This window comes from Anabrus simplex, chromosome 1, assembly GCF_040414725.1.
Source record: "Anabrus simplex isolate iqAnaSimp1 chromosome 1, ASM4041472v1, whole genome shotgun sequence".
Classification (NCBI taxonomy): domain Eukaryota; kingdom Metazoa; phylum Arthropoda; class Insecta; order Orthoptera; family Tettigoniidae; genus Anabrus; species Anabrus simplex.
The window spans coordinates 1,527,772,186-1,527,788,010 of NC_090265.1; the positions used below are offsets into that span (position 1 = coordinate 1,527,772,186).

The window sequence follows — 15,825 nt, forward strand, 5'->3', positions numbered from 1 at the left end:
ATTTACCTGGTAGTGGTATGAAAATTACAAAACACTGAAAACCTTCTCCGTGGTTGCCGACGATGGGATTATTATTATTATTATTATTATTATTATTATTATTATTATTATTATTATTATTATTATTATTATTATTATTATGGCTTTACATCCTACTAACTACTTTTACGATTTTTGAGACGCCGAGATGCCGGAATATTGTCCTGTGGGAGGTCTTTTACGTGCCGGTAAATCTACCGACACGGGGCTGACGTATCTGAGCACGTTCAAGTATCACCAGGATCGAACCTGCCAGCTTGGGCTTATATAACTGGGAACGAGATAAGACTGCAATGGGCTTGTGAAGGCATTCAGTTCACAGAGATGTGCATAAATCTTAAAAACGTATCTTGTAACTGCTCATTAGTTGAACAGAAGCCAGTCATGATTTTGTTCTGTAGGAATTGTCCTACATGCCTAGAGCCAGTGAACCTTTGAACTCCTCTATGTCGCTAAACTTAGCCAGGATAGGAGCAGCTTTCGGATGAACGAAAGGTCAACGATTACAGAGATTATTACAAGTGGAAAGAAAAGGCATGTATTGGCATGATTTTTCCTATTCTATAATGAAATGAGAATATTCGTAACATTTTAGTAGTTCATTCTAAAATTAATTATAATATTGTTCTGTTTTTAAGTATATTAATATTCGAAGATTTGAAGAGCATTTAGTTTCAAATTAATCAGTCCATCAATACGACAAGAAGGGTGCGATCCATTCACAGCAAGCGCGCGCGCACAGTGTGTGCTGCACTGTGCTGCCGCCTAGTGGCTGGTTTTGAATACCGAGTTATATAGTAACTGTGCAGAGCCGCGGAGAGCTCAGTTGATGCCAGGACTGGCTCTGCGGCTCGGAAGTGGACCGCGTCGTGCTGCTCGAGTGTTTATCAGTTGCAGAGTAAGCGCGGTCGAAAAATATTCTGCACTCCAAGTATTGATAATCCGTTCGTTTCAGCAGAACCATGTCTGCCTCGCGAGATAGTCCGGAGTTCTCTTCCCGTGTTTTCCGACCTTCCGATGTTAAATACTATTTACAACGCCCATAAACAGGGCATAAAAATTGAAGCAGTGAACAGTGTTTTTTAATTGCCCATTTTTTCGTGTGTGTTATCCGTCATTAACGATAATAATGCTGCGTGTTAGGTGACAGGCTTCTTTTTTCTTTTGTCAAAGTTGAGTGAGACTTGGTTTAGGATGTATTATTTTGTTTTTAAATTTTTTGAGGAAGTGAGTGATATGAGTGTTGTGGTATATTATATCGAGTGATCCTTACTTTTCCTACTGCTTGTGAGTCATGGCGAATCGTGGAATCGTCTTCGCTGCAATCACTCAGTTACTCTTGGCGGTGGTTGTGTATGGCGTTGTTAAATACGAGACACCGGAGCAATGTCATTTGGTATCCGAAAATAACGAGACATCCTCCCCGACCCGGGCGGCTGTTCTGTGTCGTGTCCGGACGCTGGACGGCGAAGGAACCAATCTTAGTGCCCTGCAGGTTGAAGGTACCGCCCGCCTACGAGTACAGTGCAGTCAAGTTCTGTTATTTGAAAGTGGGGTTCAGCCACGCGCGTTTCAAAGACTTAACCAACTTGAAGAATTGATTATTGAGGACTGTAAAATACTACAAATACCTCCAGACGCTTTCGATGGGTTAAGAGATTTGAAACGTTTATCGATTAATACACGCAATGATGAGTGGGGTTCAGGAAAAATGTTAGAGTTGTCATCCGGAAGTTTGCGTGGATTAAGGGAACTACAAACATTAGATCTGAGTAATAATAACATCCGTTTATTACCTGAGGATTCTTTCTGTTTCTTAGGTAATTTACAAATGTTGAATCTAAGTCATAACCGTATTCGGGACGTTGATATGTTAGGCTATGCTTCCAAAAGAGAAAAATACGATTCAACAACTAGTTCGCCCCCTCGTATTGAATGCGCGGGTGGGCTAGATTTACGAACATTAGATGTGTCATGGAATCAACTTCAAGCTCTCACGTCTGATTCAGGTATAACACGTCTTCGTCGATTACAGACGCTTCTGTTGCAACATAATGAAATAAATGATGTGGCGGGGGATTCTCTGGCTGGGTTGACATCTCTTAGAGTACTTAATATGTCTCACAATAAAGTGGAATCGCTGCCAGAAGGCCTGTTCGCGAGTTGCCGTGAGCTGCGGGAGATTTACGTTCAGAATAATTCTTTATACGAATTGGCGCGCGGTGTATTTCACCGACTGGAGCAGCTTCTTGTGTTAGATCTGTCGGATAACCAATTGAATAGTAACCACATCGATGATGGGACGTTCGTTGGACTCATAAGACTTATTGTACTTAATCTAGCCCACAATGCTCTCACGAGGATCGATGTCAGGACTTTCAAGGACCTCTTCTTTCTACAGATATTGGACTTAAGGAACAATTCTATCGGTTATATTGAAGATAATGCTTTTCAACCTCTTTATAACCTTCATACTTTGAACTTAGCTGAAAATAGGCTCCATCATGTAGGAGCTTTACTCTTCAACGGACTTTTCGTTCTTAATAAGCTTACTCTTAGCAATAATCTTCTTGTATCCATTGACTCTCAAGCATTTCGTAACTGTTCTGATCTCAAAGACCTGGACCTGAGTTCGAATTCTTTGCAAGATATTCCTGAAGCCTTACATGAACTTTCGTTCCTTAAAACGCTTGATTTAGGTGAAAACCAAATAACCGGAATACGTAACGGATCGTTCAGAAATTTGCAACAATTAAATGGCCTTAGATTGATCGGTAATAACATTGGAAACCTAACCGCTGGTATGTTCTGGGACCTCACAAGCATGCAAGTACTGAACTTAGCCAAGAACAAAATTCAGCAAATTGAACGAGGTACGTTCGAACATAACACTCAGATTGAAGCTATTCGACTGGATGCCAACTTCTTAACCGATATTGATGGTGTGTTTTCTTCCCTGTCAAGTTTGTTGTGGCTTAACTTATCGGATAATCATTTAGTATGGTTTGACTATGCATTTGTGCCAGTGAATTTAAAATGGTTAGATATTCATGGAAACTTTATTGAAGTTCTTGGAAATTATTACGAGAGGCAAGAAAGTTTGCATATTAAAACTCTAGATGCAAGTCATAACCGTATAACAGAAATTTCTCCCATGTCTATTCCCAATAGTATTGAATTGTTATTCATTAATAATAATTATATTTCTAAAGTAATGGCCGCAACGTTTCTGGATAAAGCTGATTTGGTTAGGGTTGACATGTATGCAAATATGTTAGTAACCCTGGACTTGAATGCATTGAGACTTGGCGCTGTTCCTCTTGATAAAGCGCTCCCAGAGTTTTACATTGGGGGGAACCCCTTTCACTGTGATTGTTCCATGGAGTGGCTTCAAATGATAAACAATATGACGCAACTTAGAATTCATCCTAGAATCATGGATCTAGCCAACATCATGTGTAAGATGACGTATTCTCGAGGCCTACCAACCATTCCTGCAATTGATGCGAAGCCTTCCAATTTCTTGTGTGCTTACGAAACTCACTGCTTCGCTCTTTGCCATTGCTGTGATTTTGATGCATGTGACTGTGAAATGACTTGTCCCACTAACTGCTCATGTTTTCACGACCAAACGTGGACAACGAATGTAGTCGATTGTTCGAGCCTTACCACAAGTCATATCCCCCGCCGTATTCCTATGGACGTGACGGAACTTTATCTGGATGGTAATGACTTCGGAGAACTTCAAAATCACGTCTTCATTGGAAGAAAAAATATGCGAGTTCTTTTTGTTAACGCTAGCCGCATTGAAACAATACAAAATCGTACTTTTAATGGCCTAAACGCCTTACAGATCCTTCATCTTGAAGATAATAGAATTCGTGAGTTGAAAGGCTTCGAATTTGAACATTTATCACATCTGAGAGAACTTTATCTTCAAAATAATCTGATAGCATATATAGGGAACCTCACCCTTCTTCCACTACGTGCATTAGAGATCTTGAGATTGGATGGAAATCGTCTTGTTACATTCCCAGTATGGCAGTTAACATTAAACCTAGACCTTGCTGAGATATCTCTTGGTCACAATCTATGGTCGTGCAGATGTAAGTTCTTACAAGAGCTACAGATTTGGGTTGCAGACAACGCCCGCAAAGTGATCGACAGTGAGGACATATATTGCTACAATAATGAGACCAGACCTCCGCAGAGACGGGAAGTAGATCTAAATAATACAGCGTGTAGTGATTATTATTCTGGAGGTTCCGTAATTCAAAGTATTATCGTCTCAGATTATCTCCCTATGGTAATCATTACGTTATCCGCATTTCTTCTTATCTTGATATTGACAATTTTAATGTTTGTGTTCCGTGAACCTATGAGAGTGTGGGTCTATTCAAGATATGGGATAAGACTGTTCCATTTCAAAGGTGGGTCTTCTAAACATTTTGCGGAAGATCGCGAGAAACTGTATGATGGGTACGTGTGCTATAGTCCTAAAGATGAAGAATTTGTTTTACAATCTATTGTAGCAGAACTTGAACATGGTAATCCTTCATTTCAGCTGTGTTTACATTATAGAGATTTACCCCATCATGCGTACCTTCAACATTCCACTTCACCTGTTGTGGTAGAAGCAGCAGAAGCTAGTCGTCGTGTGATTCTAGTCTTATCAAGAAATTTTCTTCAGACTGAATGGTCCAGGTTTGAGTTCCGTTCAGCCCTTCACGAGGCATTGAAGGGACGTATCTTCAAATTGGTGCTTGTTGAGGAAGGAAGTTCTCTTCCTGAAGCAGAATTAGATCCAGATTTGAGACCTTATCTCAAGACTGGAGCTAGGGTAAGATGGGGTGAGAAACGGTTTTGGGAAAGGCTTCGTTATGCTATGCCAAATCGTGACGGTCAACAACACAAAAGTTCCATGTACCGTCGGAACATTAACAATTATACTCTGGATTCGGGGGTGGTTGGCAACGGTAGTCATCATCACTCGTATCTGGAGAAGACTAAACAGCCTCATCCGTCTTCGCCTTCGTTACAGATGCACATAAACAGTCACCCCTTATTTAAAGCGGCAGCAGCTGCTTCTACGAACAACGATAATGCCACCCCTAATAATATAGTAGTAACTCCACCATCGTATTCTACTGCCCCAACTTTACCTCGCACCCCTGTGAAACAAGTGAATAATCTCCAACAACAGCAGCAGCATCATCAAGAGTCAAGGAACATTGACCATGAAGAAGCTAACTATTCTTCAGCCACCACCGCTACCCCTTCTCCTAGACCTGTTCATAGACATAACTATCACCATCCCCAACCTTTACAACAGAACCTTCATCAGCCGTTGTCCTATACAGGCGCGGAGATGCTAGAAGCTGTGCCTAACTCAAGACCAACTTCAGAACACATCTATTCGTCCATAGACTCGGACTATTCTACCCTAGAGAGGGAAGGTTCCTTCATGTTACGGACTCAGCAGCAACCACAACAGCAGCGGCCGCCGTGGCGTTCAGGGGCGGTGTTGGATAACAGCGGCGTGCAAGCGTACCTCGTGTGAGGGGCGGCATCCGGCGAGCAGCGGCATCGCTAACAGGTGAGGTCACTTCTGCATTCACTCATTTTGATATTGTGATAAAATTTACAAGTATCTTGTTTTTCGAAAATTAATTATTTAGTATAAATATGATGTGGTGAATTCGTGGTAGAATGTAGTTTTACAAACAGTTCGATATCCTAAATCAGACAATAAATAAAACATAATTTAAATTTATCATTATTTTTCCAGAGTATATTTAGTCAAAATTAAGACGTTAGTTACAGTTTTTTATGTGTGTGCACCCTTCGTCAAAGTAATGTAATGTTTTTCTATTTTTTTAATTATTGTAGAATGATTCTTGTAATAATTGGCTTTACGTCGCATCAACCAAGATAGGTCTTATGGCGACTATAGGCTAGAAAGGGCTAGGCGTGGGAAAGAAGCGGTCGTGGCCTTAATTAAGGACAGCTCCAGCAGTTGTCTGGTGTGAAAATGGGAAACTACGGAAAACCATATTCATGGCTGCCGACTGTGGAGTTCGAACCCATTATCTGCCGAATGCAAGCTCACAGCTGCGCGCTCCCAACCACGCGGCTAACTCGATGATAGTAGAATGACTTTGAATTCAAATGTATTAGATATTTCCATTAAAACAATATAAGTGAGGGGGTAATAAATATTTAAACATAGTTTATCAGAACCACTGACATTTTGTGCAATTTAAACTGCCAGTAACAAATTTAATCATGCGTGTGCACGTTCTAACAAAATGTATGTTCCAATCCGTATTGATCGAGTAATTCTAACGTCGTATCTTTCTGCGCACGTTTCTGCTTTGCAAAATTTCGTCTACCAGACCTTCGTAAAAGTATCGAGAACAGCTAGATCGAATAACAGATGGTACTGAAATTAATTCGAACATCAAGTCGCACCGACACAGATAGGTATTATGGTGACTATAGGATAGAAAGAGCTAGGAGTGGGAAGGACGCGGTCGTGGCCATAATTAACGTACAGCTCCAGCAATTGCCCGGTGTGTAAATGGGAAACCATGGAAAACTATCTTCATGGCTGCCGACTGTGGAGTTCGAACCCATTATCTGCCGAATGCAAGCTCACAGCCGCGCGCTCCTAACCACACGGCTAACTCGCTCAGTGATTGTAGAATGACTTTGAATTCAAATGTCTAGGATATTTCCATTAAAACAATGTAATAAGTGAGGGGGCAATACATATTTAAACATAGTTTATCAGAACCACTGACATTTTGTTTAATTTAAATTGCCAGTAACAAATTTAATCATGCGTGTGCATGTTCTATCAAAATGTATGTTCCAATCCGTATTGTTCGAGTAATTCTAAGGTCGTACCTTTCTGCGCACGTTTCTGCTTTGAAAAATTTCGTCTACCAAACCTTTGTAAAAGTATCCAGAACAGCTAGATCGAAATGAAATACGAAAACATTATAGTTTAGAAAACAATTTTCAATAGCAAACAGTATTGAAATGAATTCGAACATGAAGTAACGTAAGTTACAGGACGAAACTTCCGCTGGTCATTTAGTACCCTTTAAGAAGGCAGCACATGGGAATAACCTGGGTATCAAAAGCCTTAACGTTGAAATGACCGTTTTAAGTTATAGTGAAAACATTTAGAACCATACCTACATTTATTTATTTATTTATTTATTTATTTATTTATTTATTTATTTATTTATTTATTTATTTATTTATTTATTTATTTATTTATTTATTTATTTGGGAAACCAAAACAGCGATAAACCGAATTACAGAGTAATAAACCGAATTACCTACAACGTCGATTTCTCAATAACGCTGACTTTCCATTCAGATAACAGCCTGCGTGTAATTTACTGAGTGATCAATGCACAGCAATTAATTAATTGTATAAATGTCATTCATGTAGTAATGCATAGATTTTCTTATTCTAATACCATATCAAGTTCTGGTGTATATTTCTTCATTTAGCAATGAAGAGAAATCGACGTTGTAGGTAATTCGGTTTATTACTCTGTAATTCGGTTTATCGCTGTTTTGGTTTCCCAAATAAATAAATAAATAAATAAATAAATAAATAAATAAATAAATAAATAAATGTAGGTATGGTTCTAAATGTTTTCACTATAACTTAAAACGGTCATTTCAACGTTAAGGCTATTGATACCCAGGTTATTCCCATGTGCTGCCTTCTTAAAGGGTACTAAATGAAAGAGCAATTTAAATGAAGAAATGAGCAATTTAAGAACTCTGTCTCTATGAAGTCGTAGATTGTTCTGAAATATTTACATTCAACAACGGTAAAATTGTAACGAATACCAGCCACCTGTATTTACTGTAAGTACATCTATACAGAACAAAGTAGACAGCTATATTCTGATGGTGAATAATAATTTTGTTCCTATATTTAATATGCTGCAGATCTTGATATTACCGGGCTGAGAGACTCAGACGTTTGAGGTGTTGGCCTTCTGACTCCAACTTGGCAGGTTCGATCCTGGCTCAGTGCGGTTGTAATTGAAGTTGCTCAATTACGCCAGCCTCGTGTCGATAGATTTACTAGCACGTAAAAGAATTCCTGCGGGACTAAATTCTGGCACCTCGGCGTCTCCAAAAACCGTAAAAGTAGTTAGTGGGACGTAAAGCCAATAACATTATTATTGATCTTAATATAAACTTATAAAAGTCTTCTTCTAATGACAGTCAGATTTAATCGTTTAGTTGGTTTTTGTTAAATCGTTGATCTTCCTAAAAACAGTAACTGAAACGATGATAAACCTTGACATAGGCTGACCTTTAGCAAAACGATTGAAAAAAAATTATTTTCCGTAAAAATATACATGAAAGTCATAATAAAGTAACTAGAACTATTTTTTTTTCTCCCGAGATGAAATATTTGGAATTAAATACATGTATAATTCCCTTCAGGGAACATAGTCTGAGAGTGAATTATTATTCCTCATAATTATTAACATGAAAGTTACGAAACGGTTGTGCTTTCAACATTTATGATTAATATCCGATCTGAAGTGGTGAAAAACCGGAAGGTGAAATTTACTGGGGTAGGTTGTCTGAGGAAGAAGACTACAGCTTTCAAGAAACTTTTAACACAGGAGCACATAATATATATTAAGTGAATTTGTTTAAATTCAGAGAATGGACCTTCTTTAGGTCTTTCATTCGGGTGTTTTGATTATGACACTATGCGAACTCCACAAAATACAATTTGACTAAAGTGTTGTGTAGAGATAGCTGAAATATGTGAAATGAAAATATTATAATCTATTCAGGAGTTTCAATGTCGTTAAACTTCACTCTAAACAAACAACAGTACGTGAATATCTAGGGTCTCTCTATAGTGGAATGTTGGAGCCACTGCTAAATAATTTCTGTTCTGTATCTTCATTTCTATCAGGACATTTTAATGCCTATATATCTTTAGGGAATTTAACCGTGTTAATCATGACTTAGCCTGGAATTTCTGTGAAGGTTTGTTATGAACGTAATCAGTGATTCCTTAGTGTAGTGAATAACAAGATAAGTTATTTATTCACTTTCCGTATATACAATTTTGTATTAAAATGAAGTGTGGATAGTTCTTGGTAGGCATAATTCTGAGATGTTCCAAACGGTTTTAAAAAATGGGTAAACGTAGACATTCAGTTACAAATTAAGTAAAAGCCTATCTTAATTTTTTTTTTTTCATTAATAATTTGTCTTTGCTGTATGCGTACTGTTAAAAGTTTCCTGTGTTCGACATCCATTTGTATTTAAATATTGTGTGCAGTTTCTTTACCTTTCCTCATTCAATCATTGGATCTTGAATTTTGAAAATTATTTATTTTATTTTATTTTATTTTGCTGATAACATTATCTACTTTTTTTCTTTCCTTCTTTCTTAATCTGTTTACCCTACAGTCGGTTTTATCCCTCGAACTCAGCGAGGGATCCCATCTCTACCGCCTCAAGGGCAGTGTCCTGGGGCATGAGACTTTTGGTCGGAGGATACAACTGAGGAGGACCAGTACCTCGCCCAGGCGGCTTCACCTGCTATGCTGAACAGGGGCCTTGTAGGAGGGTGGGAATATTGGAAGGGACAGGCAGAAAAGAGGGAAGGAAGCAGCCGTGGCCTTAGGTTGGATACCATCCCTGCATTTGCCTGAAGGATAAGTGGGAAACCACGGAAAACCACTTCGAGGATGGATGAGGTGAGAATCAAACCCATCACTACTCAGTTGACCTCCCGAGGCAGAGTGGACCCCGTTCCAGCCCTCGTACCACTTTTCGAATTTCGTGGCAGAACCAGTAATCGAACCCGGGTCTCCGGGCTTTAACATGTTTTAAATTTCTCTGTCTAATCTAGAGCAGATTCAGAGTTAAGAAGTTGCACTTCACTTAGCATAACCACAATTGCTTGGGTGCTATTGAAACTTTTTCTAATTCACAACCATGAAATATTTGCTGGTGTTAAAGGTAAGAAATGTACTCATGAAACAAAATGTGGAACTTTTATCAGGTGTGCGTACGATTTTAATTAGCACATGTCCTTTAATATGATACAGAAGTGTTGTTTTAAGGTAAGACTAACTAGAGGTTTTCTTCTAATTAAGAAATGTGTAGGTTGTCCAGCACCTTTTTATTGATCTAATAATTAACATACCTCTGTAAACTCACACCTTTCCAACAACTCCAATGAAGCCGAATCTCTGGCAATTCCCTCTTGTAGCTTCCTAAAAAAATGCATGTTTATTTAACTGGAAAAGAATTAACGAACATTCCTATACAAATGGGCATGCCATGTACACACAGGCCTGTTTGTTTCCAAACTCTTTTTTTTTTCTGTTCTCCTTTAGCCTTAGCTCTTATTTGCATTTACGACTCTTCCATGTAAAAATTCTCTTAGAGTACAATATATCTACTGTATTTCAGTGTGATTTCATAGGTAATGGGATGATGTTGGAGAAATCCTTATTTTGTTGGAAATTGTTATTATTTTGAGTAAGTTACTTGCTTAATGTAACGTATTCGTTCAGTGTGAGATTTTAAGGGAATGGTCCGATACACAAATAATTGTAACAATTTAACTGATGTTCAATTTGTTAAATATTGTGAATGGAATTGTGTAAAGTTATCTTCTGTGCTAGTTCCACACTTAAATATTCGTATCACATGCAGTAGGCTCCGTATAGTACACCCGGGTTGAGCAGCGCAGATGGCAGAGTACTACTATCTGAGCCTAAGTTGGTGGGTTCGATTCTGGCTCTGTCTAGGGGTATCGTAAGGTGGTCAAATACTCTTATATATCGGCAGATTTACTAGCATGTGATAGAACTTCGCGTAGCAGCATTCTGGTATCTTGGTATATACAAAGACCGTAAAAGTAATCGCGTAGCAGCATTCTGGTATCTTGGTATATACAAAGACCGTAAAAGTAATCGCGTAGCAGCATTCTGGTATCTTGGTATATACAAAGCCCGTAAAAGTAATCGCGTAGCAGCATTCTGGTATCTTGGTATATACAAAGCCCGTAAAAGTAATCGCGTAGCAGCATTCTGGTATCTTGGTATATACAAAGACCGTAAAAGTAATCGCGTAGCAGCATTCTGGTATCTTGGTATATACAAAGACCGTAAAAGTAATCGCGTAGCAGCATTCTGGTATCTTGGTATATACAAAGACCGTAAAAGTAATCGCGTAGCAGCATTCTGGTATCTTGGTATATACAAAGACCGTAAAAGTAATCGCGTAGCAGCATTCTGGTATCTTGGTATATACAAAGACCGTAAAAGTAATCGCGTAGCAGCATTCTGGTATCTTGGTATATACAAAGACCGTAAAAGTAATCGCGTAGCAGCATTCTGGTATCTTGGTATATACAAAGACCGTAAAAGTAATCGCGTAGCAGCATTCTGGTATCTTGGTATATACAAAGACCGTAAAAGTAATCAGCGGCATGTAAAATCAATAGAATTTTTGTATTATTCGCTTGAGTGACCAAATTTGTTTATTTATGTATAACACAGTTGCACTTCAATTACAACAAACATTACAAAATATAGTGTTATGATATATATAATGCAAAACAGAAAAAAAATCACGAAAAAATAACAACAGATTTTGAAAAATTCACGTTTAGAAAAAGTGACAAAAACAGCAGTGGGTTTAAAAGTTGTTCAAAAATTAGCTTCGTTTTGCTTGTTGTGTAGCTGTAAGCTTGTATACAGGAGATGGTGGGTTCGAATCCCACTTCGGTAAACCGGAAAATATTTTTCCCGTTTTGATTTGGACTGTTTCTTACTAGACGCAACGACCGCTTTCTGCCCAACCCATCCCATAGTCATGCTTGTACCTTAATTAAGGCCATGACGGCTTCCTTCTCAGTTCCAGACCTTTCTTACCCCGTCGTCACCAAAGATCGTGTCCGACTCGTTGGCTGAACAGTCAGCGTACTGGCCTTCGGTTTAGAGGGTCCTGGGTTCGATTCCCGGCAGGGTCGGGGATTTTAACCTTAATTGGTTAATTCCAATGGCACGGGGGCTGGGTGTATGTGTTGTCTTCATCATCATTTCATCCTTATCACGACGCGCAGGTCGCCTACGAGAGTCGAATAGAAAGACCTGCACCTGGCGAGCCGAACCCGTCCTGGGATATCCCGGCACTAAAAGCCATACGACATTTTTCCAAAGATCGTAACTGAATCGGTACGAAGTTACGTACAATATATACTGTATGTTGAGAACAGAAGGACAGCGACAGACTGACTGACTGACTGACTGACTGTGTCACTGACGCCCACAGCATTTAAAATATCCTAGTAATTTATAAATTAGCCTACATATAAAGCTGGGTGCTTGAAAGATTAGAAGAAAAACGCTTCCATAATTTGTAAACTCTGCGCTAAGTGCGATAGAATGGTTAGCTCTATGCCTGGCTGCTTTTACTGTAAGGAATTAATCTGGTACTCATTTTTTATGTAGGCTGAGTGAACTTCATGGCCATGAAACTCTTCTGCAGTGGGAATCTCGTTTCGAAATGTTCCGGCTCCCTGACGGGGAATATTACCCACGTCCTTCCGTACATACAGTGTGCGTGTGTGTGTGTGAGAGAGAGAGAGAAGAGAGTTGATCAGTTGTAATCTACTGCATAGTGATAAGTCATATTTTCAACGTGTCGTCGTGAATGTGTAAATGTAATAATTCATGGTTATTACTATTCGGGGAATCGAAATCATGTTCCTCTTGTGGAACCAATCATTCCTTTTCCACTCACATTTATTTATTTCTTAATCCGTTTACCGTCCAGGGTTGGTTTTCCCTCAGACTCAGCGAGGTATCCCACCTCTACCGCCTCCAGAGCAGTGCCCTGAAGCGTGAGACTTCGGGTCGGGGGATATAACTGGGAAGGACCAGGTGGCCTCACCTGTTATGCTGAACAGGGGCCTTGTGGGGAGATGAAAAGATCGGAAGGGATAGACGAGGAAAAGTGAAGGAAGCGGCCTGGCCTTAACTTAGGTACCAGCCCGGCAATTGCCCAGAGGAGAAGTGGGAAACCATGGAAAACCACTTCGAGAATCTCTCTCTCTCTCTCTACTCCGTTGACCTCCCGAGGCTCTCATACCACTTTTCAAATTTCGTGGCAGAGCCAGGAATCGAACCCGGGCATCCGGGGTGGCAGCTAATCACGCTAACCACTACACCACAGAGGCGGACTTATTTATTTATTACGAGTGAGTTGGCAGCGTAGTTCTTGTTGTATAGCTTGCATTTGAGATATGGGGGTTTCTACCCTCACTATCGGCAGCCTTCAAGATGGCATTACGTGGTTTCCCATTTACCTACCAGGCAAATTCTGTCGCTTCCTTCCCAGTTCTGGCACTTTTCTATCCCGTCGTCGCCACAGAAACCTACATAAAGTTGATAGGATCTTAAATCACTAGCAGAGAAAATGTATTTAGGCTACGCAACAGTCTACTGTCATTTGCCACAAGCTGATCATTTGTTGTTTTTTTTCTGTTTAGGCCTAACTGTCGTGAATATGTCAACGAAATTATTCCCGGCTTCCTCGCAGATAACTTCCTTAGTAAACGCATTTAGTCTATATTTAAAAGGAATGTGCTTGTTTAACGAAGTGTAAAAGGCATTCGGGAGAAGTGTGGTGGTGGTGGTGGTGGTTATTGTTTTAAGAGGAAGTACAATATTGGGCATCCTCTAGAAAAACTTCCACCGGGCGAGTCGGCCGTGCGGTTAGGAGCGCGCAGCTGTGAGCTTGCATCCGGGAGATAGTGGGTTCGAACCCTACTGTTGGCAGCCCTGAAGATGGTTTTCCGTGGTTTCCCATTTTCACACCAGGCAAATGCTGCGGATGTACCTTAATTAAGGCCACGGCTGCTTCCTTCCCACTCCTAGGCCTTTCCTATCCCATCGTCGCCATAAGACCTATCTGTGTCGGTGCGACGTAAAAAACAAATTGTAAAAAACTTCCTAAACCTCACAAACCTAATATCATCCGGGTGAAAAAAACAAGAGTTTATCAAGGGAGGTCGGATAGGACAGTTGAAAGTGATGAGCCTGACACAAGTAAGTAGAAGCAATACTAGGACTCAATCTACGTTCCGGAGTTAGGAGCCCCTAGGGCCCCCTTTAGTCGCCTCTTACGACAGGCAGGGAATACCGTGTATGGTACTCTACCCTCACCACCCACAGTGTCTCGGGCTGTGTTCGGGTATCAAACCACTCCATATCGGGATCCCAGTCGACTATGGCTTATATAACAGTAAACGGACTTTCCAAGAAATGCGTGTCGTCATCACTATAATTTGAAAATCGTTGAAGTACTTTCATTTTAATGATTCTCTTGTGCGATGACAATTTGTTTCTGTTAGAATCGCTTACAAAATCACCCATTTAACGTATGATTTATGTTGAAAGCTTTGTATCGTTTGTTACATATTTCATGCACCTTCCATACGGACTAATCCATTTAGACGACATCGAACAGACCAGGCCTGATCAATAGACAGCCTGACAAGTCTCATGAAAAATAGTAAAGAAGTATTGTTCATGTTTCGATGTGGAAACAGTGGAAACTGCTGACCCTTGTACTATCTCAGCAAAGGTCGTAAACAACGCTGAGTAAAAGTTCGCATTTAAAGCAGCATTCAGAATGCGCCGATATTACAAAAGGGTGGCCAAGAGACTTCGTTTTAATGGGCGTGTCTCAGAAATCTGCTCATGTAATAAATGGAAGGATTATGGCATAAATGGAGAGTATACGTTTCACCAAACTGTTCATGGTTAGAATGATCTTACCTTGAACATTTAGTATTCACTACCGAATTATAAGGCCTACCTTAAATTAACTTTCATCAATTATTTTCGCGTAATGCTAGACTTGCAGCTAAGATCGTAGGATACTGACCAGTCGTAGCTCAATCGGTAGAGCATCGGACGTGAAGTCTACATATTGTGGATTCGCGCACCACCAGTGTCCCCGTTTGGCCATTTTTGCTCTGTACACTACTTAACACCTCTCAGACATGTACCATACCTACTCGACTTGACCTTAAGGTGAAAGCTTGTTTGAAGTGTCCGTGCCTTCTTTATAAACTAAGCTGAGTTATATCAGTATTGTACATGTAGGCCTATAATGAAAACTTTTAATTTAATTTGAATAAGAGGAAACATTTTTACGTAGGGTTTCTTTCTTGTCTGAATTTTATTAGATTGTGCCAGGGCGATTCAAATAGTAAGATAACAAGAATTCATGTTGTGTACATTTACAGAACCCGCACTACCATGAACTTACTAGATGTTGTTTAACACCTAGTCCTCGTTTTTGTTTTCCGGAATAACAAGGCATCTATCTCGGTATAGCTTGGCAAGCGTCAGATGACAGGACTCGGTCTCACCACTAATCTTCCCCCTAGATGGTCCTTCAGCTGTCTAAAGGACCCATATCATTCGATGGCAGATCAAACCAGGACAGCCCAATATCTCCTAAAAACAGTACCCTCCCGTAGATGACTGACGGAGCGTAACTTAGTCGTATCGTCCAGCAATACTACACCTCTCTGCTGTCTCGATGTATCAGTTGCAGAGTCTCCTGCACATGAGCGCACGTTAACGGTATCGATCCCAGCTAAGGTAGTAGATATTTGAAGGACAGCCAAAAATACTGGTCGTTCATGTCATTGTTAGCATTTTTGAGACCTTTGGTGACGCAGTCATCATC

At 39.9% G+C, this 15,825-nt stretch overlaps 1 protein-coding gene across 2 annotated transcripts in view; it reads left to right on the forward strand.

Annotated features, from left to right (window-relative positions):
* Nucleotides 1-880: 880 nt before the first annotated feature.
* The window catches only part of LOC136880093 (toll-like receptor 7), a 104,949-nt gene continuing 90,004 nt past the window's right edge, over nt 881-15,825 (forward strand). For both annotated transcript variants that reach the window (XR_010860946.2, XM_067153277.2), the window contains exon 1: nt 881-5,635. Coding sequence is in view for 1 of the 2 variants with exons in the window: in XM_067153277.2 (XP_067009378.1) it covers nt 1,334-5,599 (4,266 nt within the window). In the remaining variant the exon portion in view is untranslated. The remainder of the gene's footprint in view (nt 5,636-15,825) is intronic.